Source organism: Ranitomeya imitator, chromosome 3 (assembly GCF_032444005.1).
Source record: "Ranitomeya imitator isolate aRanImi1 chromosome 3, aRanImi1.pri, whole genome shotgun sequence".
In the NCBI taxonomy this organism is placed as follows: domain Eukaryota; kingdom Metazoa; phylum Chordata; class Amphibia; order Anura; family Dendrobatidae; genus Ranitomeya; species Ranitomeya imitator.
This window is the reverse complement of record NC_091284.1, coordinates 512,420,660-512,448,254: the sequence shown is the minus strand read 5'-3', so window position 1 is coordinate 512,448,254 and position 27,595 is coordinate 512,420,660. Positions and strand designations below refer to the sequence as shown.

The following is a 27,595-nucleotide window of genomic DNA, read 5'->3' as shown; positions in this document are numbered from 1 at the left end:
ATTTACTTCCATGGGAGAGAGTTCTTACAATATACTATGATATATGCAGAGGTCCATTTACAGAGAGATGAAGTGTGACATCAACTGTTGATATTGGCATGATCCAGTATTATTTTATTCTAGGTTTATAATAGAAGTGTAACATTTTATTGTAATTCTGCCTGCGATAAAAAGATGACTTCTGGGTAAAAATGGGGTGAATTTATTCAGAGAACCCAGTCTAGCGACGTGTCGTAAATTGTGGCCATCAGATAGAAGTAGATCCTACCTAGTAGAATCCATGACTGTTATTCTGATTAGCCAGCCTTACACGACATCACATTTGCGTTACACCACACTAATGAAGCTTCCCATCTGGGGAAACAGATTACTGATGTGGCTGCCGGACTAGGTCCTGCAAATCGATTCGCACCATCTCTACAGCTAGGAAGTGATTCCTGCAGTACAGGAAATGTGAGCCAATTATAAGGCTTAAAGGGGCTGTTCCACACGCAAAAGTTAATTTTATTCACTAGATCTTGGAATAAAAACACGGGTATTAGATACCTGGTAATGTGTTTTTTCATGAGACATGACGGCACCACGAGAGAGGGGATCCTCCCTTCAAGGACAGGAAACCTTCAAGATAAAAGGGACGGCTCCTCTCTCCACATCAGTTGTTTTACAGAGTACAAGAGGAACTCCGCCGACTAGTGTACACATAAATAATACATCCCATACGGTTCTAATCACCAACACCCGAGGGAGTGTATACAACTAATAATGCACCCAACTAATGACGTGATCAACAGGGTGGGAATATAAGGGTGCCATCATGTCTCATGAAAAAACACATTACCAGGTATGTAATACCCGTGTTTTTCCATCATACAGTACATGACGACACCACGAAAGAGTAACAGAGATTTGTACTCTCTTTTAGGGAGGGATCACTGCTTGTAACACTCTCCCAAATGTGAGATCAGAGGTAGCAGATAGGTCTAGCCTATAATGTTTAAAAAATGTAGACGGAGAGGACCAAGTGGCCGCCTTACAGATTTGGTCGCTGGTAGCATCTGCTCTATCCGCCCATGACGTCACCATGGCCCTCGTGGAATGGGCTTTCAGACTCTCGGAGATGACTCTATCTGTAATCACCATCTGAGTGATTGGAGTACAGAGAGCGGGAGAATGAGCTTCTGCTCTAGCTGCCCCTGAAGTTCTAGGTCATTCTGCAGCACACACCATTGTAGTTCTCTTACATGGAACTGAGCCCATTTTACTGCTGGTAAGCAGGAGGTTAGAGGTCCTAACACCGACATGGCTCTTCTTAAAGTCATCTCTAGTTTTTTAATGTTGCTATAATCATTTGTTTGATTTTTTCCTCTTTTTCCTCTGGGAGGTGACACTCCTGCGCCACCGAGTCTACCGCTATCCCCAGGAAATTCTGGACCATTGCTGTCTCCAGTTTGGATTTCTTGAGGTTCAGTTGCCATCCTAGTGTCCGTAGAGTGTCCATCACTATTCTGACCTGCTCCAGACAGTGAGAAAAGTTTTTCCCCACTATCAGGAAGTTGTCTAAAGGTACCTTCACACATAACGATATCGTTAACGATATCGTTGCTTTTTGTGACGTAGCAACGATATCGTTAAGGAAATCGTTCTGTGTGACAGCGACCAACGATCAGGCCCCTGCTGGGAGATCGTTGGTCGCTGAGGAAAGTCCAGAACTTTATTTCGTCGCTGGACTCCCTGCAGACATCGCTGGATCGGCGTGTGTGACACCGATCCAGCGATGTCTTCACTGGTAACCAGGGTAAACATCGGGTTACTAAGCGCAGGGCCGCGCTTAGTAACCCGATGTTTACCCTGGTTACCAGCGTAAAAGTAAAAAAAAACAAACACTACATACTTACCTACCGCTGTCTGTCCCCGGTGCTCTGCTTCTCTGCACTCCTCCTGCACTGGCTGTGAGCGTCAGTCAGCCGGAAAGCAGAGCGGTGACGTCACCGCTCTGCTTTCCAGCCGCTGTGCTCACAGTCAGTGCAGGAGGAGTGCAGAGAAGCTGAGCGCCGGGGACAGACAGCGGTAGGTAAGTATGTAGTGTTTGTTTTTTTTACTTTTACACTGGTAACCAGGGTAAACATCGGGTTACTAAGCGCGGCCCTGCGCTTAGTAACCCGATGTTTACCCTGGTTACCCGGGGACCTCGGGATCGTTGGTCGCTGGAGAGCTGTCTGTGTGACAGCTCTCCAGCGACCAAACAGCGACGCTGCAGCGATCGACATCGTTGTCGGTATCGCTGCAGCGTCGCTGAGTGTGAAGGTACCTTAAGTAAGGTATTATCAGAGTATCTTTCTCTCTGAGATGTGCTGTGACCTCTGCAATCAGTTTTGTAAATACACGTGGGGCTGTTGCTATCCCAAAGGGCAGAGCCCTGTACTGAAGGTGACGTAGCTGAGACCCAATCTGAACTGCCACTCTGAGGAACTTGCGATCTTGTTGTCTGATTGGGACGTGATAATAAGTGTCCTTTGGATCTAGGACTAACATGTAACACTGAGGATATAGAAGTTTCACTGCTGATTTTATTGTTTCCATTTTGAATGATGGAATTATTAGATATTTGTTGAGGCCTTTTAAATTTATTATTGTCCTCCAAGAATTGTCCGTTTTTTTTCTGAGAAAAAGGGGGGAATAAAAACCTTTCATTCTTTCCTCTATCGGGACTTCTTCCAAGACGTGTTTGTCTAGGAGTGATATTACTTCCCCTTCCAGGCTGTCTTCCTTCTCTTTGGAGGACTGTACTGGAGTCTGCCTGTATTTTTTTGGAGGCCAGTGGTGGAATTTTAGTTTTAGACCCGATCCTATATTTTGTCTGATCCATGCGCTGGATGAGACCCTCTTCCAGGCTGGAAGGAAGTGAGAGAGCCTCCCTCCCACCTGAGAAGTACCGTCATTGGGAGGGTTTCTTGGTGTCCCTGGGGGACTTGCCAAAATAGAAGCCTTTTCCTCCCCTGGATATCTTGTCAAAGTTTCTCCTGTCTCGGTCTCTATACTGTTGTCTTCGGAATTTTCAAGCCACTCTGAAAGGCGCGCCGAAAGGGCTGAAATGGCTGTTTCAGAAAATGTTTCTTTTTGTCACCGGCTTTTTCCGACATTTCATCTAATGCCAGTCCAAACAGGAAGTTCCCTTCACATGGCAAAGAGCAAAGTTTAATCTTTGCCTGTGTATCTTCTGGCCAGCATTAAAGCCATATCGCACGGCATTCTGTGTTGGCTAAAGCTGCTGACTTTGCTGCCAGTCTAGCTCAGTCTGCTGATGCTTCAGCTAGAAATACTGCCGCTGCTCTCATGGCCGGTATTGCCTCTAGGATAGTCTCTCTGGGAACTTTTTGCTCTACCTGATCCTCCAGGTTATCTATCCATATTTTAAGGAATCTGGCTGCACAAGTGGCCGCGATAGCTGACCTTAGTGCCCCTGCCGAGGCTTCCCATGCTGTTTTTAGGCAACTATCCATTTTTCTGTCTAGATATTCTTTTAGAGAACCTAAGTCCTCAAATGGCAGGGAGGATTTTCTGACAACTTTTGAAATTGCCACATCAATTTTTGGAGCTCTATCCCGAGAAGAGGACACCTCCTCCTCTAAAGGATATCTCCTCTTTAGGGAGTTGATTATCTGGGACTTTTTCTCTGGTTTTTGCCATTCCCTCTTAACCAGTTCCTGTAGCTGTTCATTAATATGGAATGACCTCCAGTTTTTCTTTTGCAGACCACTGAACATAAGTTCTTGTGCTGTCTTTTTTGCTTTTTCGTCTACCAGCCCCCATGGTAGAGCGAACAGCTTTTATAAGCTTATCCGTGGCCTCCGCTGGAAATGTATCTTCCTCTTCTGAGCTACTATCTGAGCAATGAGCTGTATCTGAGTCTTCTTCTGACTCTGAAGAATCCCTTTGGGATGCTACTGAGGGGCTGGACCTGTCCCTAGATCTGGTATCTGTGTCGGCTGTCTGCAATGCTTTTACAGACCTACAGACCTCTGATTGGATCCGTGATCTTAGACTCTCTGTAAAGGAGGGTGTTTCCTCCGCTACCGTCTTGTTATTACACAGATTTTTATTCCAGTATGGTTTTAATGCTTTTTTGCATAAGGGACATTCCTTGTTTTTAGCCTTTGATTTACACTTCTTGGGGACCTCCTGTACTCCTCCCCCCAAATGTATGTAAGAAAAGAGGGGAGAGATGGAGATAAGAGAAGAGAAAAGAATAGACATTAGCGTGCTCGACTTTCTTGAAGTTCACTCACCACTCGGACGCATTCAAAGTACGGGTACCGGATCCGGAAGTTGACTGGTTTTCTCTGTGTCTCCCAATGAGACCAGGGACCCCTCCTTGGCACGGTGATCCCCCGCACGCTGTCCGAGCGGCTTCTGCTGCTGCCATGGCGTATCTGGCTCTTCTCACTTGACCGAGATCGTCTCTCCTGCACCTCTTGCTGTGGCATTAAATGTTCCGGCGAAAAACTCTCCATCTTACACACTACCTCGTAACAAGAGCAGTCACAATGAACCTGACCTGGTTAGTGACACAGGACAGCATTTCTGACCCCTTTAAATAGACTCATTTTCCTTTTTTTAATGGATCACCTGGTTGATCCTGCCTTTTACTGGTCACTCAACAACCCGGTGTCTGTGTTACAACCAGGAGTATATGCGCACCTGACCTGCTAATCTTACTGATTAATTACCTGGCTTATTGTGCCTGCACCACTTCCGGTGCATGTAATGCAATCAATCACCTGGTTGATCCTGCATCTGTCGGCCGCTAGCACGACGCCTGCGCTATACAATCATGCATAAGTGCGCATCCGGCAACCACTTCCGGTGCGCACTACTTAATTCACCATTCACCTGGTTGATCCTGCCTCTTCCCAAACATTGCCGTCAGGTCCTGCGCGTGCACCTTGCCCTTACTTCCAGTGCGCGCTCCTTCAGCGCCCATGTGCGCTTTACTTCCAGGCGCACACCCGGCCCTTACTTCCAGTGCGCGCTGAAGTTTCTGGTCCTCCTGTCCCACAACAAACGTTCCGAGTGCTGCCGCCGGGTGTTGTGCGCACGCGCCTAGCGCCCCACTTCCGGTTTACACGGCGCCGGCTGAGGAATGAAGCCTACAGTCAGGCCGGGTCTCAGCAGATACTTGGCACTCACCCCCAGCGTCCTGATGCTCCACAACACTGCCTTCTTAGTGACATCTGCCTCTGACACTCCATACTTCTCCCTTGCGCACAGGTACCGACCAGGGAGGGAGGGAGGGGCGGAGGGGGAGACCTGCTTTTAATGCTCAACAGGGAGGGCCCCAAACCTTCAAGGAGACTTACCCAGCCCGGCCACCGATGTGCCTTATGGTCTGCATGGCCACCTTTGGTCAACAGGGGGGCACCATAAAAGTGACCGCCGTGGACAGCAGGATTTTATGTCAACAGGGGGGAAAAACGCTACCTGCGGCCCCTGAGGATAATCTTTACCCGGGCATTGCCTCACGGGTTGTGGCCATGCTTCGCTCAGGGAGGGCATGGAATACATGACCCCCGAGGCGACTACCGGTACCTGGTGAAGGGTGCAGCATACCAATGTTGCCCAAATCCTCCCAACCCAGGCCCAGGCACCCTCTTCTGTCTTCAGAAGTCTTCCATCTTGAGGGTTCCCCATCAAGGACAGGAAACCAACTGATGTAGAGAGAGGAGCCGCCCCTTTTATCTTGAAGGTTTCCTGTCCTTGAAGGGTGGTGCCATCATGTATGATGGAAAAAATAAGTTCCACAATTGGATGTAATTTTAAAAAATGTTCTTGTGCTGAGAAAATTTTATATATGTGCCCCTGCTGTGTACTGTGTAATGGCTGTCTCACCATACAGGGACATGGTCTGTACATACCACAGCATTGGGAAGAAGCAAAATAAAAAAAACTGTAAAGCGCTGTGGAGTATGTTAGCGCTATATAAAAATAAAGATTATTATTCTTTCTGTGAGGTAAAACATTACTTAAAAACAAGCAGTGAAATGTTTTGCCTCACAAAAACAATCAGCTGCGATCCCGTGCTGTAGTGTCTGTAGCCTCACTTTTGCTTCCACCCCCCTCCGTAACCAGGAGCTGTGATATGATCAAACCAAGTTACTGCAATGTCAAACATGGCTATTACACAATACACAGCAGGGGCACATTTATAAGATTATCTCTGCACAGGAACATTTTTTTGAATTATATCCAATTGTACATCATATTTTTATTCCAAGATCTAATGAATAAAATTAACTTTTATAAGAGGAAAGTCTTTTAATGGGTTTTCTGAAAAAAGTGAAAGATTCCATGTTTTTTTTTTCTAATATGGTTGATGATGCAAAATTAGAGAATAAAAACTATAAATTCAACTTATAGGAGCAAGTAGAATTGCTAAACCACAAGAGGTTGCTCATGACAGTTCATAAAAATTGGATATACTGTTGTGACTTACGATTTGTCTTATGAGATTGAGATTTGCTCCAGATTCCATCCTCTGAATTGTCTGTTACTCCAAATTCATATAAAGTGTTAGGCTTCAGGTTGTCTATTACTGTTTCAGTTGTTGGGCACAGCTGGAAATTCCAGTCTTTATTCTTTTCTCTGTACCGAATCGTGTAAAATCTGTGTAAAAAATTATAGTTATGTTATTGCCATGATGTTGAAAATGGGATGTGTTGGATCACTAGACTTTACATATATTTTGTTGTAATGTGGCTCCTAAATCAAAACACTGTGAAACATTCTTGGCTCCTCTTCTTGTAAATAGATTAAACAGTTTATACATTTCTATGAATAATGGTGGTACGTATAACAAGATAAAAAGCTTTTAAAAAAGGCCTCTAAGTTCAATAATATTATGCATCTTCTATATAATAGTAAAAAAGATATTTGTACTTAGGATGAGCTTCCTGCCACGTAATCATAATTATCAATTTCTATCCTACCATGCAATAGAATTTTATCATCTGCTGCATTTAAGAGCTGCTGAAAACTTCTTGGATATCATCTGTAACATGTTGTTGAGATTCTGCTTTCAATTACATTTCACAGATTAGGTTTACATAAAATATTAAATTCAGCTTGTTGCCCTTGGGAACACACAGTGGTTTAGAAATACTTTGCTGCCATGCATGCAACCAAAAATCTTAATGCCAACTATATAACTTCCATCTGATTCGTCGAAGCACTGGGATTATGAAAGTTGGCGTCCCAATAATTAGAAAAGAATAACATAGAAATCAAAATAAAAAAAATCTATAGCGGCATTTTTTACTTATATATACTACTAGCTGAAGAGCCCGGCGTTGCCTGGGCATAGTAAATATCTGTGGTTAGTTATAGCACCTCACGTCTCTTATTTTGCCATCATGCCTCTCGTTTTCTCCCTTACACCTTTCATTTTCCCCCTCACTCCTCTTATTTTCCCCCTCACTCCTCTCTTTCCCCCCTAACACTTGTCATTTCGACCTCACATCTGTCATTTTCCGATCACTCCACTATTTTCCCTCACTCCTCTCATATTGCACTCACACCTTTTCATTTTCACCTCAGTATATACATGTTTGTCATCTCCCTTATATATAGTATACACCTGTATGTCTTCTCTTGTATATAGTATATACCTGCTGTATGTCATCTCCCCTGTAAATAGTATATACCTGCTGTATGTCATCTCCTCCTGTATATTGTATATACCCATGTGTCATCTCCTCCTGTATATATTATATACCTGTATGTCATCTCTTCTGTATATACTATATACCTGTATGTCATCTCCTCCTATATATAGTATATGCCTGCATGTCATCTCCTCTATACAGTATATATCTGTATGTCATCTCCCCTGTATATAGTATATACCTGCTGTATGTCATCTCCTCCTCTATATACCTATGTGTCATCTCCTCTTTTATATAGTATATACCTGAATGTCATCTCCTCCTGTATATAGTATATACGTGTGTCATCTCCTCCTGTATATAGTATGTACCTGTAAGTCATCTCCTCCTGTATATAGTACATACCTGTGTGTCATCTCCTCCAGTATATTGTATATACCTGTATGTCATCTCCTCCTGTATATAGTATATACCTGTGTGTCATCTCCACTGTATATAGTATATACCTGTGTGTCATCGCCCCTGTATATAGTATGTACCTGTATGTCATCTCCCCTGTATATAGTATATACCAGGTTGTCATCTCCTCCTGTATACAGTATATACCTGTATGTCATCTCCTCCTGTATATAGTATATACCTGTGTGTCATGTCCTCCTGTATATAGTATATACCTGTATGTCATCTCCTCCTGTATATAGTATATACCTGTATGTCATCTCCCCTGTATATAGTATATATGTGTGTGTCATCTCCTCCTGCATATAGTATATACCTGTGTGTCATCTCCTCCTGTATATACTATATACCTGTGTGTCATCTCCTCCTGTATATAGTATATACCTGTATGTCATCTCCTCCTGTATATAGTATATACGTGTGTCATCTCCTCCTGTATATAGTATATACGTGTGTCATCTCCTCCTGTATATAGTATATACCTGTAAGTCATCTCCTCCTGTATTAGACTGCATTCACACGTTATTTGGTCAGTATTTTTACCTCAGTATTTGTAAGCTAAATTGGCAGCCTGATAAATCCCCAGCCAACAGGAAGCCCTCCCCCCTGGCAGTGTATATTAGCTCACACATACAGTTAGGTCCATATATATTTGGACAGAGACAACATTTTTCTAATTTTGGTTATAGACATCACCACAAAGAATTTTAAACAAAACAATTCAGATGCAGTTGAAGTTCAGACTTTTAGCTTTCATTTGAGGGTATCCACATTAAAATTGGATGAGGGGCTTAGGAGTTTCAGCTCCTTAACATGTGCCACCCTGTTTTTAAAGGGACCAAAAGTAATTGGACAGATTCAATAATTTTAAATAAAATGTTCATTTTTAGTACTTGGTTGAAAACCCTTTGTTGGCAATGACTGCCTGAAGTCTTGAACTCATGGACATCACCAGATGCCGTTTCCTCCTTTTTGATGTTCTGCCAGGCCTTCACTGTGGTGGTTTTCAGTTGCTGTTTGTTTGTGGGCCTTTCTGTCTGAAGTTTAGTCTTTAACAAGTGAAATGCACGCTCAATTGGATTGAGATCAGGTGACTGACTTGGCCATTCAAGAATATTCCACTCCTTTGCTTTAATAAACTCCTAGGTTGCTTTGGCTTTATGTTTTGGGTCATTGTCCATCTGTAGTATGAAACGACGACCAATCCGTTTGGCTGCATTTGGCTGGATCTGAGCACACAGTATGGCTCTGAATACCTCAGAATTCATTCGGCTGCTTCTGTCCTGTGTCACATCATCAATAAACACTAGCGACCCAGTGCCACTGGCAGCCATGCATGCCCAAGCAATCACACTGCCTCCACCGTGTTTTACAGATTATGTGGTATGCTTTGGATCATGAGCTGTACCACGCTTTCACCATACTTTTCTCTTTCCATCCTTCTGGTAGAGGTTGATCTTGGTTTCATCTGTCCAAAGAATGTTCTTCCAGAACTGTGCTGGCTTTTTTAGATGTTTTTAGCAAAGTCCAGTCTAGCATTTTTATTCTTGATGCTTATGAGTGGCTGCACCGTGCAGTGAACCCTCTGTATTTACTTTCATGCAGTCTTCTCTTTATGGTAGGTTTGGATATTGATTGCCGTTCTCCTGGAGAGTGTTGGTCACTTGGTTGGCTGTTGTAAAGGGGTTTCTCTTCACCATGGAGATTATTCTGCGATCATCCACCACTGTTGTCTTCTGTGGGCACCCAGGTCTTTTTGCATTGATGAGTTCACCAGTGTTTTCTTTCTTTCTCAGGATGTACCAAACTGTAGATTTTGCCACTCCTAATATTGTAGCAATTTCTCGGATGGGTTTTTTCTGTTTTCGCAGCTTAAGGATGGCTTGTTTCACCTGCATGGAGAGCTCCTTTGACCTCATGTTTACTTCACAGTAAAACCTTCCAAATGCAAGCACCACACCTCAAATCAACTCCAAACCTTTTATCTATTTAATTGAGAATGAAATAACGAAGGGTTTGCCCACACGTGTCCATGAAATAGCCTTGGAATCAATTGTCCAATTACTTTTGGTCCCTTTAAAAACAGGATGGCACATGTTAAGGAGCTGAAACTCCTAAACCCTTCATCTAATTTTAATGTGGATACCCTCAAATGAAAGCTGAAAGTCTGAACTTCAACTGCATCTGAATTGTTTTGTTTAAAATTCATTGTGGTAATGTCTATAACCAAAATTAGAAAAATGTTGTCTCTGTCCAAATATATATGGACCTAACTGTACACATAATAGACAGGTCATGTGACTGACAGCTGCCGTATTTTCTATATGGTACATTTGTTGCTCTTGTAGTTTGTCTGCTTATTAATCAGATTTTTATTTTTGAAGGATAATTGTTATGTTAACCAATTCAGTAACACAATGGACATAGCGGTCAGAACACATACAGTGATCTGACAAACACCCAAAATTAAAGAACGAGCTCTGAGACGTGGGAACTCTGCAGACCGCAATCCCTGATCCTATCAAACCACACTAAAGGTAGCCGTGGAGCGCTCCTGACCAGAACCTAGGCGCCTCGTCACAGCCTGAGAAACTAGCTATTCCTGAAGATAGAAAAATAAGCCTACCTTGCCTCAGAGAAATTCCCCAAAGGAAAAGGCAGCCCCCCACATATAATGACTGTGAGTAAGATGAAAACACAAACATAGAGATGAAACAGATTTAGCAAAGTGAGGCCCGACTAGCTGAATAGAACGAGGATAGGGAAGATAACTTTGCGGTCAGCACAAAAACCTATAAATAACCACGCAGAGGGGACAAAAGACCCTCCGCACCGACTAACGGTACGGAGGTCGTCCCTCTGCGTCTCAGAGCTTCCAGCAGGTGAGAAACAACCAATAAAGCAAGCTGGACTGAAAAATAACAACAAAATAACAAAAGCAAAACTTAGCTTTGCAGAGCAGCAGGCCACAGGACTGATCCAGGGAGAAAACCAGTCCAACACTGGAACATTGACAGGAAGCATGGATCAAAGCATCAGGTGGAGTTAAGTAGAGAAGAAGCTAACGAGCTCACCAGATCACCTGAGGGAGAAAACTCAGAAGCTGCAGTACCACTTTCCTCCACAAACGGAAGATCCCAGAGAGAATCAGCCGAAGTACCACTTGTGACCACAGGAGTGAACTCTGCCACAGAATTCACAACAGTACCCCCCCTTGAGGAGGGGTCACCGAACCCTCACCAGAGCTCCCAGGCCGACCAGGATGAGCCACATGAAAGGCACGAACAAGATCGGGAGCATGGACATCAGAGGCAAAAACCCAGGAATTATCTTCCTGAGCATAACCCTTCCATTTAACCAGATACTGGAGTTTCCGTCTTGAAACACGAGAATCCAAAATCTTCTCCACAATATACTCCAATTCCCCCTCCACCAAAACCGGGGCAGGAGGCTCAAGAGATGGAACCATAGGTGCCACGTATCTCCGCAACAATGACCTATGGAATACGTTATGTATGGAAAAAGAATCTTGAAGGGTCAGACGAAAAGACACAGGATTAAGAACCTCAGAAATCCTATATGGACCAATAAAACGAGGTTTAAACTTAGGAGAGGAAACCTTCATAGGAATATGACGAGAAGATAACCAAACCAGATCCCCAACACGAAGTCGGGGACCCACACGGCGTCTGCGATTAGCGAAACGTTGAGCCTTCTCCTGGGACAAGGTCAAATTGTCCACTACCTGAGTCCAAATCTGCTGCAACCTGTCCACCACAGTATCCACACCAGGACAGTCCGAAGACTCAACCTGTCCAGAAGAGAAACGAGGATGGAACCCAGAATTGCAGAAAAACGGTGAAACCAAGGTAGCCGAGCTGGCCCGATTATTAAGGGCGAACTCAGCCAAAGGCAAAAAGGACACCCAGTCATCCTGATCAGCAGAAACAAAGCACCTCAGATATGTTTCCAAGGTCTGATTGGTTCGCTCGGTCTGGCCATTAGTCTGAGGATGGAAAGCCGAGGAAAAAGACAAGTCGATGCCCATCCTACCACAAAAGGCTCGCCAAAACCTCGAAACAAACTGGGAACCTCTGTCAGAAACAATATTCTCTGGAATGCCATGCAAACGAACCACATGCTGGAAGAACAAAGGCACCAAATCAGAGGAGGAAGGCAATTTAGACAAGGGTACCAGATGGACCATCTTAGAAAAGCGATCACAGACCACCCAAATGACTGACATCTTTTGAGAAACGGGAAGGTCAGAAATAAAATCCATAGAGATATGTGTCCAAGGCCTCTTCGGGGCCGGCAAGGGCAAAAGCAACCCACTGGCACGAGAACAGCAGGGCTTAGCCCGAGCACAAATCCCACAGGACTGCACAAAAGTACGCACATCCCGCGACAGAGAGGGCCACCAAAAGGATCTAGCCACTAACTCTCTGGTACCAAAGATTCCAGGATGACCAGCCAACACCGAACAATGAAGTTCAGAGATAACTCTATTCGTCCACCTATCAGGGACAAACAATTTCTCCGCTGGGCAACGATCAGGTTTATTAGCCTGAAATTTTTGCAGCACCCGCCGCAAATCAGGGGAGATGGCAGACACAATTACTCCTTCCTTGAGGATACCCGCCGGCTCAGATAAGCCCGGAGAGTCGGGTACAAAACTCCTAGACAGAGCATCCGCCTTCACATTTTTAGAGCTCGGAAGGTACGAAATCACAAAGTCAAAACGGGCAAAAAACAACGACCAATGAGATTGTCTAGGATTCAAGCGCTTGGCAGACTCGAGATAAGTCAAGTTCTTATGATCAGTCAATACCACCACGCGATGCTTAGCTCCTTCAAGCCAATGACGCCACTCCTCGAATGCCCACTTCATGGCCAGCAACTCTCGGTTGCCCACATCATAATTTCGCTCAGCAGGCGAAAACTTCCTGGAAAAGAAAGCGCATGGTTTCATCACTGAGCAACCTGAACCTCTCTGTGACAAAACAGCCCCTGCTCCAATCTCAGAAGCATCAACCTCGACCTGGAACGGAAGAGAAACATCTGGTTGACACAACACAGGGGCAGAAGAAAAACGACGCTTCGACTCTTGAAAAGCCTCCACAGCAGCAGAAGACCAATTGACCACATCAGCACCCTTCTTGGTCAAATCGGTCAATGGTTTAGCAATACTAGAAAAATTGCAGATGAAGCGACGATAAAAATTAGCAAAGCCCAGGAACTTTTGCAGACTTTTCAGAGATGTCGGCTGAGTCCAATCATGGATGGCTAGGACCTTAACAGGATCCATCTCGATAGTAGAAGGGGAAAAGATGAACCCCAAAAATGAAACCTTCTGCACACCAAAGAGACACTTTGATCCCTTCGCAAACAAAGAATTAGCACGCAGGACCTGAAAAACAGTTCTGACCTGCTTCACATGAGACTCCCAATCATCCGAGAAGATCAAAATGTCATCCAAGTACACAATCAGGAATTTATCCAAGTACTCTCGGAAGATGTCATGCATAAAGGACTGAAACACTGATGGAGCATTGGCAAGTCCGAACGGCATCACGAGATACTCAAAATGACCCTCGGGCGTATTAAATGCAGTTTTCCATTCATCGCCCTGCTTAATTCACACCAGATTATACGCACCACGAAGATCTATCTTTGTGAACCAACTAGCCCCCTTAATCCGAGCAAACAGATCAGATAACAATGGCAAGGGGTACTGAAATTTAACCGTGATCTTATTTAGAAGGCGGTAATCTATACAAGGTCTCAGCGAACCATCCTTCTTGGCTACAAAAAAGAACCCTGCTCCTAATGGCGACGATGACGGGCGAATATGCCCCTTCTCCAGGGATTCCTTCACATAACTGCACATAGCGGTGTGCTCAGGCACGGACAAATTAAACAATCGACCTTTTGGGAATTTACTACCAGGAATCAAATTGATAGCACAATCACAATCCCTATGCGGAGGTAGGGTATCGGACTTGGGCTCATCAAATACATCCCGGTAATCAGACAAGAACTCTGGGACCTCAGAAGGGGTGGATGACGAAATTGACAGAAATGGAACATCACCATGTACCCCCTGACAACCCCAGCTGGAAACCGACATGGATTTCCAATCTAATACTGGATTATGGACTTGTAGCCATGGCAACCCCAAAACGACCACATCATGCAGATTATGCAACACCAGAAAGCGAATATCCTCCTGATGTGCAGGAGCAATGCACATGGTCAGCTGGGTCCAGTACTGAGGCTTATTCTTGGCCAAAGGTGTAGCATCAATTCCTCTCAATGGAATAGGACACTGCAAGGGCTCCAAGAAAAACCCACAACGCTTAGCATACTCTAAGTCCATCAATTTCAGGGCAGCGCCTGAATCCACAAATGCCATGACAGAATACGATGACAAAGAGCAGATCAAGGTAACGGACAGAAGAAATTTTGACTGTACCGTACCAATGGTGGCAGACCTAGCGAACCGCTTAGAGCGCTTAGGACAATCAGAGATGGCATGAGTGGAATCACCACAGTAGAAACACAGACCATTCAGACGTCTGTGTTCATGCCGTTCAACTCTGGACAAAGTCCTATCGCACTGCATAGGCTCAGGTTTAAGCTCAGGTAATACCACCAAATGGTGCACAGATTTACGCTCACGCAAGCGTCGACCGATCTGAATGGCCAAAGACATAGATTCATTCAGACCATCAGGCATAGGAAATCCCACCATGACATCTTTAAGGGCTTCAGAGAGACCCTTTCTGAAAATCGCTGCGAGCGCAGCTTCATTCCATTGAGTGAGTACAGACCACTTTCTAAACTTCTGACAGTATACCTCTATCTCATCCTGACCCTGACACAAAGCCAGCAAATTTTTCTCTGCCTGATCCACTGAATTAGGCTCATCGTACAGCAATCCGAGCGCCAGGAAAAACGCATCAATATTACTTAATGCAGGATCTCCCGGCGCAAGAGAAAATGCCCAATCCTGAGGGTCGCCACACAAAAAAGAAATAATAATTCTCACTTGTTGAGCTGGGTCACCAGAGGAGTGAGGTTTCAAGGCCAAAAACAGTTTGCAATTATTTTTGAAATTCACAAACTTGACTCTATCACCATAAAACAAATCAGGAATAGGAATTCTTGTTTCTAACATAGGCTTCTGAACCACCAAATCTTGAATCTTTTGCACATTTATAACGAGATTATCCATTGAAGAGCACAGACCCTGAATCTCCATTTCCACACCTGTGTCCTGAACCACCCAAATGTCTAGGGGAAAAAAAAGACAAAACACAGTGCAAAGAAAAAAAAATGGTCTCAGAACTTCTTTTTTCCCTCTATTGAGAATCATTAGCACTTATGGCTTCCTGTACTGTTATGTTAACCAATTCAGTAACACAATGGACATAGCGGTCAGAACACATACAGTGATCTGACAAACACCCAAAATTAAAGAACGAGCTCTGAGACGTGGGAACTCTGCAGACCGCAATCCCTGATCCTATCAAACCACACTAAAGGTAGCCGTGGAGCGCTCCTGACCAGAACCTAGGCGCCTCGTCACAGCCTGAGAAACTAGCTATTCCTGAAGATAGAAAAATAAGCCTACCTTGCCTCAGAGAAATTCCCCAAAGGAAAAGGCAGCCCCCCACATATAATGACTGTGAGTAAGATGAAAACACAAACATAGAGATGAAACAGATTTAGCAAAGTGAGGCCCGACTAGCTGAATAGAACGAGGATAGGGAAGATAACTTTGCGGTCAGCACAAAAACCTATAAATAACCACGCAGAGGGGACAAAAAGACCCTCCGCACCGACTAACGGTACGGAGGTCGTCCCTCTGCGTCTCAGAGCTTCCAGCAGGCGAGAAAAAACCAATAAAGCAAGCTGGACTGAAAAATAACAACAAAATAACAAAAGCAAAACTTAGCTTTGCAGAGCAGCAGGCCACAGGACTGATCCAGGGAGAAAACCAGTCCAACACTGGAACATTGACAGGAAGCATGGATCAAAGCATCAGGTGGAGTTAAGTAGAGAAGAAGCTAACGAGCTCACCAGATCAGCTGAGGGAGAAAACTCAGAAGCTGCAGTACCACTTTCCTCCACAAACGGAAGATCCCAGAGAGAATCAGCCGAAGTACCACTTGTGACCACAGGAGTGAACTCTGCCACAGAATTCACAACAGATAATACCAGACTTGTGTGTGTTTTAGGGCGAGTTTCATGTGTCAAGTTGTGTGTGTTGAGTTGCGTGTGGCGACATGCATGTAGCGACTTTTGTGAGATGAGTTTTGTGTGGCGACATGCGTGTAGCAACTTTTTGTGTGTCGAGTTGCATGTGACAGGTTAGTCTAGCAAGTTGTGTGCAGCAAGTTTTGCGCATGACGAGTTTTACGCGTGGTGAGTTTTATGTGTAGTGCGTTTTGAGTATGTGCAAGTTTTGTGTGAGGCAACTTTTGCATGTGTTGCAACTTTTGTGCATGTGGCAATTTTTCTGCGTGTGCAAGTTTTGCGTGTGGTGAGTTTTCCATGAGGTGAGTTTTGCACGTGTGGCGAGTTTTGCGTGAGCCTAGTTTTGCATGTGGCGAGTTTTGAGCGGCGACTTTTGTGTTTCGACTTTTATGAGGCGAGGTTGGTGTATGTGTGGTGAAATGTGTGCTGAGGGTGGTATATGTGTTCAAGCACGTGGTAGTGTGTGGCGCATTTTGTGTGTGTGTTCATATCCCCGTGTGTGGTGAGATCCCATGTTGGGGCCCCACCTTAGCAACTGTACGGTATATACTGTTTGGCGCCATCGCTCTCATTCTTTAAGTCCCCCTTGTTCACATCTGGCAGCTGTCAATTTGCCTCCAACACTTTTCCTTTCACTTTTTTCCCATTATGTAGATAGGGGCAAAATTGTTTGGTGAATTGGAAAGCGCGGGGTTAAAATTTCACCTCACAACATAGCCTATGACGCTCTCAGGGTCCAGACGTGTGACTGTGCAAAATTTTGTGGCTGTAGCTGCGACGCCTTCAACACTTTTCCTTTCACTTTTTCCCCATTATGTAGATAGGGGCAAAATTGTTTGGTGAATTGGAACATGCGGGGTTAAAATTTCGCCTCACAACATAGCCTATGACGCTCTCGGGGTCCAGACATGTGACTGTGCAAAATTTTGTGGCTGTAGCTGCGACGGTGCAGATGCCAATCCCGGACATACACACATACATACATACATACACACACACACACACACATTCAACTTTATATATTAGATAGTTATAAAAAAAAATTGTGAAACTTTGTAAGCATTAAGCAAAACTCCAAAGCAGCCTTCCACCGCAAAAAAATATATTGTGTTATGATCTCAGATCATAGAGATCTATGGTATGATATCCCAGATGATTTAATTTGGATGGATTTTGTATTTAATGAGTTTTAATGTTCTACTTGCGTAAATAAGCCTCTTAAAACTACAAGATGTATGGAAATTGTCTGGTATGGTTTCTTATACATCTTATATACAAGATAAAGAATTAATCAAATGTCCATGTAACATAGTGTGTGTACAGTCCATGATGCATGGTCTGGCTATGGGTCTCCTGACCTGAATTTGTCAGTCTTATAGGAATACATGAGGCGCTCAAGTTCAAGTCAAGGAGACTCATGGCATGTCTATGAATCACGTCGTGTGTTAGACGCAAGTCTGAATAAGGCATAAGAGGGATCCTACTAGTTTACTGTAGAAACACCCAGACACAAAGAGAGCCTTACTTGAAGATACCAGTTTGTTGCTGCAACCAGTATTTTCCAAATACATCTGAATGCCAGAAAAAATACATCTTAATGGAAAGGAATAAAGTGAGTTATTCTTATTCAACCACTTTAGTGAAATATTGTATAATGTGTAGAGATGGGCGGACACCTGGATGTTTAGGTCTGGCGAGTTCGACCGAACAGTTACAAAAAGTTCGGGTACCAGAACAGTACCCGAACCTGGACCCCATTCACTTGAATGGAGGGCATGAACATCCAGTGTTTGCCAAGCTGTCATGTGCATGACAGTACAGCAAACACCGCTTCTGTTTGGCGGAGAAATTATCCCGGCTAGTCAGAGAGTCGCATCCCTCGCTGTTAAAAGACAGCGTGAGCGCTCAGCTGTGATCGAAGATATAAAGTTTACCTCTGGTCACTGGTGTCAGCTGATGGGACTACAGCTCCATCATCCGACACCTGCTGCCACTAATAACATTGAGAGCAGGAGCGGCAGATAGGAGTATTCATCAACTGCTCCTGAGCTGTAAATAAATCATAAAAAAAACAAACGTGGGTTCCCCTGTATTTTTGATAACTCGCCAGTCAAAACTTGCAGCTGGGAACTGCAACCCTCAGGTGTCAGCTTCAGCAAGACTGGTTATCAAGAATAGAGGTGTCCCCATCGCAGCTCTCTGACTGACAAGGATGATTTTACCGCCGATCAGAAGCAGTGTTTGCTGCCTTGTCATGCACATGACAGTGTGGCAAACACCCAGTGTTCGGGCAGCTGAATGCAAACAGTAACACAGACTTACTGGTGAAGTCCACGTTCGGTGTCCGTGCCCGAACAGTATGTGTTCAGTGAGGACACAGAACCTTAGTGTTTAGGTTCGCCCATCTCTAGTAATGAGTATTGTCCTAACTCCACAATCTTAACATATTACTGAATATTTTGCAACATTTCTTGCAATGTATAATGTGGTAAAAACATTGACATAGAAAAACTGTGAAAGTTAGTCACTAAGGACAGGGCCCGCATTAGGGCAGGGCAGATTAGGCAGCTGCCTAGAGCCCCCACTCCCTTCGGGGTCCCCAGCATCTATAGGAGAAGGTTCACTAATAATAGAACCAGTTGAGGACCTGTAGTGACATCACATCATGTGACCTGCCATGTGACCATGATGTTACCACAGGTCATATACTCTGGGAATGTCAGGACCTTTGGTGAGGGTCTGGCATTGAAAAAGAAGTGGTCAGTGAAGGAAAAGAACACCAACCACTGAACCTCCCCATCAGAGTGATAGAAGCGCTCACTGGCCAGTGCTCCTGTCCTCCTACACGGCACCTCTGAGGGTAAGGGAGAGCTAGAGATGGCCGGCAACTACCAACCTAAGCTGTCAGATAAGTAGTGCAGCACCCACTGTGTGTGCTGCTCCTGGTGAAAATTGCCCCTGTCCTGCTGTCAGCAACTCCTGCTCTTGTCAGCAGTCACAGCAGAGGAGAGGGCAAGGAGGTGTCTGCTGGGAGCAGGAGGAGCTGCAGCTGATAGTGTGGAACATCTCATTCCTTCCAGCATAAAGCAGTGTGGGTAACTGAGGTGTGCGCCGTGTGTGTAGCTGAGGTGTGCGCAGTGTGTATATCTGAGGTGTGCGGAGTGTGTATATCTGAGGTGTGTGCAGTGCATGTCTGAGGTGTGTGCTGTGTTTGTACTTGATGTGAGTTCAGTGTGTGGCATGTGTAGTGTGTGCTGTGAGCTATGTGAATGTGTCTATATGAATCACATGTATCAAATGATTATTCGTTGTGCAGCATGTGTGTTTAAGGGGGTCAACAGCACTGCGGGTACCGGAACTAGAGAGGCTGCATCCCCTGTTCCCGGGAGGGAAGCCTGAGTAAGCCAGACCTTCCCCTATTGCCTGGGGAAGTGCTAGAGAGACAGACCTTCCTGCTGTCCCAGGTGAGCAGATAGAGAAGAAAAGCGCGCGCAACAGCGGGGGGATAAAAGCAGAGCAAGCAAGCAAGTGCGAGCAACAGGTCAGTTTGGTGGGAACGGAGGGCAGCACATAGATAGGCGAGCGGTGCGCCCCACTTCCCCTGCCCCCACCACAGAGTACCGGCGCTGAGACAGGTTGGATAGGGAGAGCCCCAATCTCCTGCAGAGGGATCACTGTAGGACAGAGCAGAGCCGTGCACATAGAGCAGTGCCGTGCACACAGAGCAGACCAGAAGGACAGGGACTGCTGCGCTGAGGGGAGCTGTACATCTAGCAACAGCAGCAGGAGCCAGAGAGAGGAGTGCTCCGTCCGGGGAGAACCAGCATCATGCAGACCAGCGGCCGCCATCTCCCATTGTCAGCATCGGGGATTAGAGAGGGAGAGTGATGTGCAATGTGTGCCTGACAACTACAGAGAAAGGTGCAGTGTACCGGTGGCTACCAGAAAGCAAGGCGCCAAACCCACCATGTCTGTGAGTACAACACACGTGACCCATAAGAGTGACCGGGGATAGGACAGATCCTTGCACCCTAACTGTGCCATTATAGATTTGCCGAGCCAGGTTGGGCTCATACAGGACTGTGGCTTTACCCTTGTCAGATACTACAGCAGGGACCAGTGAATACTTCAGTCCCAGAGCATCCGTGCATAGGCCCATGCCCAAGCACTGCCACCGCTGACAGAGACTGTGAGGAGAGTTGTGTAGGGGCCACGTCGGGCTCAGACAGTGCCGTGACACATGCTCTTCCGGCCACATCAGTAGTGTTGAGCATTCCGATACTGCAAGTATCAGGTATCGGCCGATATTTGCTGTATTGGAATTCCGATACCGAGTTCCGATATTTTTGTGATATCGGAAATCGGAATCAGAGTGTGCGGTGTGTATGGTTCCCAGTGTCTGGAGGAGAGGAATATGGTTATACTCACCCATCGGACAAGCCCTGGCTGTCACCGCTGCAAGCGTCCGCCTCCGTTCCTGAGAATGCAGAGAGTGAAGGACCTTCGATGACGTCGCGGTCAGGTGACCAGTCACCTGACCGCTCACGTGACCGCTCACCTGACCGCGACGTCATCAAAGGTCCTTCACTCACTACATTCTCAGGAACGGAGGCGGATGCTTGCAGCGGTGACAGTCAGGGTTTGTCTGAGGGGTGAGTATAGTCATATTCCTCTCCTCCAGACACTGGGAACCATACGCACCGCACACTCGCCATATATACTCGCCATATAGCCATATTTTTTATTTTTATTCTTTATTTTTTACATTAATATGGATCCCAGGGCCTGAAGGAGAGTTTCCTCTCCTTCAGACCCTGGGAACCATCCAGGATACATTTCGATATTTGTGTCCCATTAACTTGTATTGGTATCAGGTATCGGTATCGGCGAGATACGATATTTTGCCGATATCGGCCGATACCGATACTTTCAAATATCGGAAGGTATCGCTCAACACAACACATCAGTATATGGACTAGGGCTCAGCGGAAGGTACCGGAGACCAACTGCTGCCGCCAGAAGATGGGGCATTGATGCCCTCAGGACCTTCAGGGAAAAGATACCGTGCTAACTGTTGTCGGCGCTAACAATTTCATGGACTCAGGAATCATTGACTCTCATCAAAACTGCCGTTACTATTACCGTTATTCTTCGCCTCACCATATCCTTTGCCATTGAACTGGTTATCCCCTGTTTAACTCTTTACCTCCCTGCGAGGAGTAAACCCCCTGTTAAATTAAAAATGTTATATTTGTTAACCCTTGCTCTGCTTCCTGTCTGTCACTGCTTACATGTGTGTCATGTATATGTGTGTATAAGTGTGTGCAATGCACGTGTGTGTATAAGTGTGTGCCATGTATGTGTGTGCCATGTATGGGTGTGTGTATATAATAGACACACAGTATATAGAAACACAGTAGCTGTGTGTGTGTCATGCACATTTTTTTAAATACCGACTGCCCAGACGAGAGTTCATGCATATAAGCATGTTGGTAATCGTCCAGCGAATGAGCAAAATGCTGCTTATTCATTGGGTGATTGGATTGTTTATGGCAGAACAGAAATCATTGTTTTCAGCAGCACATTGCCAGTGTAAATTGCAGATATGCTGCTGATCAGGGCTGTGGAGTCGGTAAGCCAAACCTCCGACTCCAATTTCTCAACTTCCCTGACTCCCGACTCCACGGCCCTGGTCAATACTGAAATCTCAACTAAAAGCCGAGATCCTTAGATCAGGAACAGCACAGACATTTATAGGACATTTTATAACCTTCCCAAATTACTATTAAAAAGTGACATCACATCCTGTACCCAATGTATTATATACTGTATTTAAGTCAGAGTCTGTGCATTTGATAACGACTCCACGAAAATGGATACTAACTCAGACTCAACAGCCCTGCTGTTTATAACATGATACTGTATGGGGACAGATTGATCACTAGGGATTGTTCTGTCCCCATCACTTCAATATTTTCCATCATGCTCACTGAATGGCCTGAACTCATGTAAATTCAACCAAAATGTTTGAGTGTCATGGTGCAATATGTGAGCATTTATGGCCTCTTTTTAAACTTTTGCCTAGGAGCCCACATTGTCTAAAACCGTCCCTGACAAAGGAACAAGCGAAAGCGATGGAGAGGGGAAGTAATTAAAAAGCAAGCAATAATGTCAAAGAGGGATGGAAGCCTCAGGAAGGTAGAAGACCTCAGGAGAGTTACTCAAAAGAATTATAGGGCTGGAGAATCTGAGATAGAGGCTGCTAAAATATGGAAAAAAGTGTCAGTCTGGTGTTGACCAGAGTGCTGTATCAGCTCATACAAAAGTTCAGCATGTACTGAGGACTAGTTGTTCAATAATTTACCCATAAGAGTGCCCAGGCACTATGTGTGCACTGGGGTTAGAGGAACAAATGACTGCGTATTTAGAATGAAAGCCTGTGTCAGTACACATGGCAACAAGTGATTGCAGTTGTGTTTTGAAAGAGAAATATCATTATTTTTATGAAGTTCAAATTTATTGTGCTGCATAAAGATGAAGTAAAGCTATTCTCTTAAGCAGAGATGAGCAAAGCTTTTAAGGTCTGGTTCGGTTCAATTCGCTGAACGTTTAGACGCTTGCTGAATGTACCCGAACCCCACTAAATTCAATGGCAGGCCAAACCAAAGGTATACACAAAACCTTAAGAGGTGACAAAAAGCTACCCCAACAGCTACAATTAGGGGTAGACATGAAAAGTGGCATCAATTGACCCACTGTAGAAATTTGCAATTAACACAGAAGCAGTCAGCCATGGGCCATGCATGAGGTATCAGGGTCTAGGCCAGCATTTACAGCTTTAAATTGAAGTTTCAATGAAGACCTAAGGGAGCGGTGCAAGACTTCTTAGCTGGGAGCTCTGATACCTCATGCAACACCGCTATTTTTTTTTCCAGCCACACTCAGATGGAACAAATATTGGGTTTCATACAGTACTATTGGTGGAAATATGTAAGGAAAATAACACAAGTAGTTGACTGATCAATACACCCACAGTAGAACCTTTATAATGGCACAGAAGCAGTCAGCCATGGGTCATGCATGAGGTATCAGTGTCTGGGCAGCATTTACAGCTTTGAATTGAATTTTCAATGAGCATCTGGTGGTTAAGGGAGCAGTGTGAGCCCTGATACCTCCTGCAACACCTCTATTTTTTTCCAGCCTCACTCAGATGTCACAAATATCAGTTTCATACAGTACTATTGTTAGAAAAATGTAAGGAAAGTAACACAGATCGTTTAATGAAAGTAAGTGCAGTCCTGCCTGCCTTGGAGCCCTACTTCTACAGGCAACACACATGAAGGAGACCCAACTTGAATTCTGCACATTTCAAAAAATGATTGTGACACACCACTAAAGTGGCATCAATTTCCACAGAGTAGAAACAGTATAATAGGCCTCTGACACATTTTCTGCTACAGGCAACCCACAAGATAGAAACCCAACTTGGAGTCTCCACATTTCAAAAAATTGTTTGTAACATCAGCAGCAGTAGCAATAGCAGCCACAGAAGCCATGACAAAGGTGTCACAGACTGCACTATCGTAAGATCAATGCATGACACTAAAAACAACATCATCAACTAGTCTGCCCAGTCTACAACTGGGGTGCAAAAGTCACTGGAGATTCATGAGTTGTTCATTTTGATGAAAGTTAGGAGGGTTACACTTTCAGGGGGCAGCTAGATGCGCTTATCCTTCAGGACAACACCAGCAACGCTCCAGACATGTCCTGAGAGAACGCTGGCTGCCAGGCATGACAAAATCTCCACGGCAACTCAACTTAAAGCTATGAAGCAAAAGCGATTTTATTTGTAGTACCAAAAGAAATGTTTCGGTCATCCGGACCTTCATCAGTTACTACAAAGGTGAACAAAACAGAACATAAGGATAATATATAAAATATCAAAATAAAGTATACACATGGGTAGACTGGTCATTATATGATCTGTGGTCATAGTTTTCAGATAGAATCACAAGAAAAGAGGCACAGATAAGTGATATATGTAAGAAAATAGTAAAAGATCATACTGTACTGAATGCTGAGCAAAATGATATTGGCATCAAATGATAAATTCGTGTGAGCTGCATCTAAAGTGGAGGGAGTGGAAGTCACTATTATGTACAGAAGAACGTGACAAAGAAAATGTAAATCACGCTTTCCCCCGTACCGGAAGTCCGCTGCCTCGGAGTAACCCTTCACTCTGCCCTGTCCTTCAAACCGCATATCCAAGCTCTTTCCACCTCCTGTCGCCTCCAGCTCAAAAATATCTCCAGAATCCGTCCATTCCTCAACCGACAATCTACTAAAATGCTTGTGCATGCCCTCATCATCTCCTGCCTTGACTACTGCAAAATCCTTTTCTGTGGCTTCCCTGCTAACACCCTTGCACCTCTCCAGTCCATCCTTAACTCTGCTGCCTGACTAATTCATCTCTCTCCTCGCTACTCCTCCGCTTCCCCCCTTGGCAAATCTCTTCACTGGCTCCCATTCCCTCAGCATATCCAGTTCAAATTACTAATACTGACCTACAAAGCCATCCAGAACCTGTCTCCTCCATATATCTCTGATCTAATCTCCCGATATCTTCCCTCATGTAATCTCCGGTCCTCCCAAGACCTCCTTCTCTCCTCCACACTTATCCGCTCCTCACCCAACCGCCTCCAAAACTTCTCCAGAATATCCACCATCTTCTGGAATTCTTTGACCCAACACATCCGACTATCAATCACATTCGGATCCTTCAGACGGAACCTGAAAACCCACCTCTTCAGGAAAGCCTACAGCCTGCACTGACCCCGCTGCCTCCTCACCACTACCGGAGCTACCGCCTCACCAACACCGGAGCTCCTACAACCCTCAACCTATTGTCTCCATCCCCACCATCCTGTAGTATGTAAGCCCGCAAGGGCAGGGTCGTCACCTGTTGTGAATTCCGCTCTTGGGCTCCCTCCGGTGGTTGTAAGTAGCATTTTTGTGAGTTCTGCTCTTTGGCTCCCTCCTGTGGTTTTGAGTGGTATGGCTGCTTCTTGGATTTAGCTTCAGCAGCTGTTTTCTCTGATCGTCTTTCTGGCTCGGCTATATTAGTCTGGCCTTATCCCTTATTCAATGCCAGTTGTCAATTGTTCCTTTATTACTGACCGCACAGCGTTCTGTCCTGTACGATTTTCTATCTAGCTAGAAGGGGCCTCCTGTGCTAAATCTTGTTTCATACTACGTATGTCATTTCCTTCTCCTCTCACAGTCATTATTTGTGGGGGGCTAATCTATCCTTTGGGGATTTTCTCTGAGGCAAGATAGTTTTCCTGCTTCTATCTTTAGGGGTAGTTAGCTCTTAGGCTGTGACGAGATGCCTAGGCAGAGTTAGGAGCATTCCATGGCTACTTCTAGTGTTGTGTTGAGCTTAGGGACTGTGGTCAGTATAGTTGCCACCTGCTCAGAGCTAGAGCATGTCGCTCCTTAATCACCAGATCATAACAGTACAACTGGCCAAAAATGAGCTGAATGCCTCTCAAAAGAAGGAAGAGAAAAAGAGTTCTGAGCCATTTTTTTTTCTTTAGTTTGTTTTGTCTTTTTCCTTCCTCTTGATCTCTGGGTGATTCGAGATTTGGATGCAGGCATGGATGTTCAGGGTTTGTTTTCTTGTGTGGATCAGCTTGCTGCAAGAGTACAGAGTATTCAAGATTATGTGGTTCAGACTCCGGCCTTAGAGCCTAGAATTCCTACTCCGGATTTGTATTACGGGGATAGATCTATGTTTTTGAACTTGAAAAATAACTGCAAATTGTTTTTTGCTCTGAAACCCCGTTCCTCTGGTGACCCCATTCAGCAAGTAAAGATAGTTATTTCTCTGCTGCGTGCTGACCCTCAGGACTGGGCATTCTCACTTGAGTCAGGGAATCCGGCATTGCTTAATGTAGATGCATTTTTTCAATCGCTCGGATTATTGTATGACGAACCTAACTCTGTAGAGCATGCTGAGAAAACACTGTTGGCCCTGTGTCAGGGTCAGGAAGCGGCAGAATTATACTGCCAGAAATTTAGAAAATGGTCTGTGCTCACTAAATGGACTGAGGACGCTCTGGCAGCAATTTTCAGAAAGGGTCTTTCTGAAGCCCTTAAAGATGTTATGGTGGGGTTTCCCACGCCTGTTGGTTTGAGCGAATCTAGGTCTCTGGTCATTCAGATTGATCGGCGCCTGCGCGAACGCAAAGTGGTGCACCATATGGCAGTGTCCTCTGAGCAAAGTCCTGAGCCCATGCAATGTGATAGGATTTTGACTAGAGCGGAACAGAGGGGATACAGACGTCAGAATGGGCTGTGTTTTTACTGTGGTGATTCTGCTCATACTATTTCTGATTGCCCTAAGCATATTAAGAGGGTCGCTAGATCTGTTACCATTAGTACTGTGCAGCCTAAGTTTCTCCTGTCTGTGACCCTGATTTGCTCATTGTCATCTTTTTCTGTCATGGCATTTGTGGTTTCAGGCGCTGCTCTGAACTTAATGGACTTAGAATTCGCTAGGCGCTGTGGTTTTTCTTTGCAGCCTTTGCAGAGTCCCATACCCTTGAGGGGTATTGATGCTACACCATTGGCCAAGAATAAACCTCAGTACTGGACGCAGATGACTATGTACACGACTCCTGCACATCAGGAAGATTGCTGTTTTCTGGTGTTGCATAATTTACATTATGTTGTTGTACTGGGTTTTCCATGGTTACAAGTACACAATCCAGTGCTGGATTGGAAATCAATGTCTGTGACTAGTTGGGGTTCTCAAGGGGTACATAGTGACGTTCCTTTGATGTCAATTTCCTCTTCCCCCTCTTCTGATGTTCCTGAATTTTTGTTAGATTTCCTGGATGTATTCGATGAGCCCAAGTCCAGTTCCCTTCCTCCACATAGGGACTGTGATTGTGCTATTGACTTGATTCCTGGCTGTAAGTTCCCTAAGGGCCGACTTTTCAACCTGTCTGTGCCAGAGCATGCCGCTATGCGGAGCTATGTTAAGGAGTCTTTAGAGAAGGGGCATATTCGGCCGTCTTCGTCACCATTGGGAGCGGGATTCTTTTTTGTTGCCAAGAAGGATGGCTCCTTAAGACCCTGTATTGATTATCGCCTTCTTAATAAGATCACGGTCAAATATTCCAATACCCTTTACCTTTGCTCTCTGATTT

At 44.9% G+C, this 27,595-nt stretch overlaps 1 protein-coding gene across 12 annotated transcripts in view; it reads right to left on the bottom strand.

The window, feature by feature from the left end:
* Window positions 1-27,595, bottom strand: part of ABI3BP (ABI family member 3 binding protein) — a 746,713-nt gene that overhangs the window by 318,254 nt on the left and 400,864 nt on the right. For all 12 annotated transcript variants that reach the window (XM_069757702.1, XM_069757705.1, XM_069757707.1 and 9 more), the window contains exon 5: window positions 6,491-6,660. In XM_069757702.1, coding sequence (XP_069613803.1) covers window positions 6,491-6,660 — 170 coding nt within the window. The remainder of the gene's footprint in view (window positions 1-6,490; window positions 6,661-27,595) is intronic.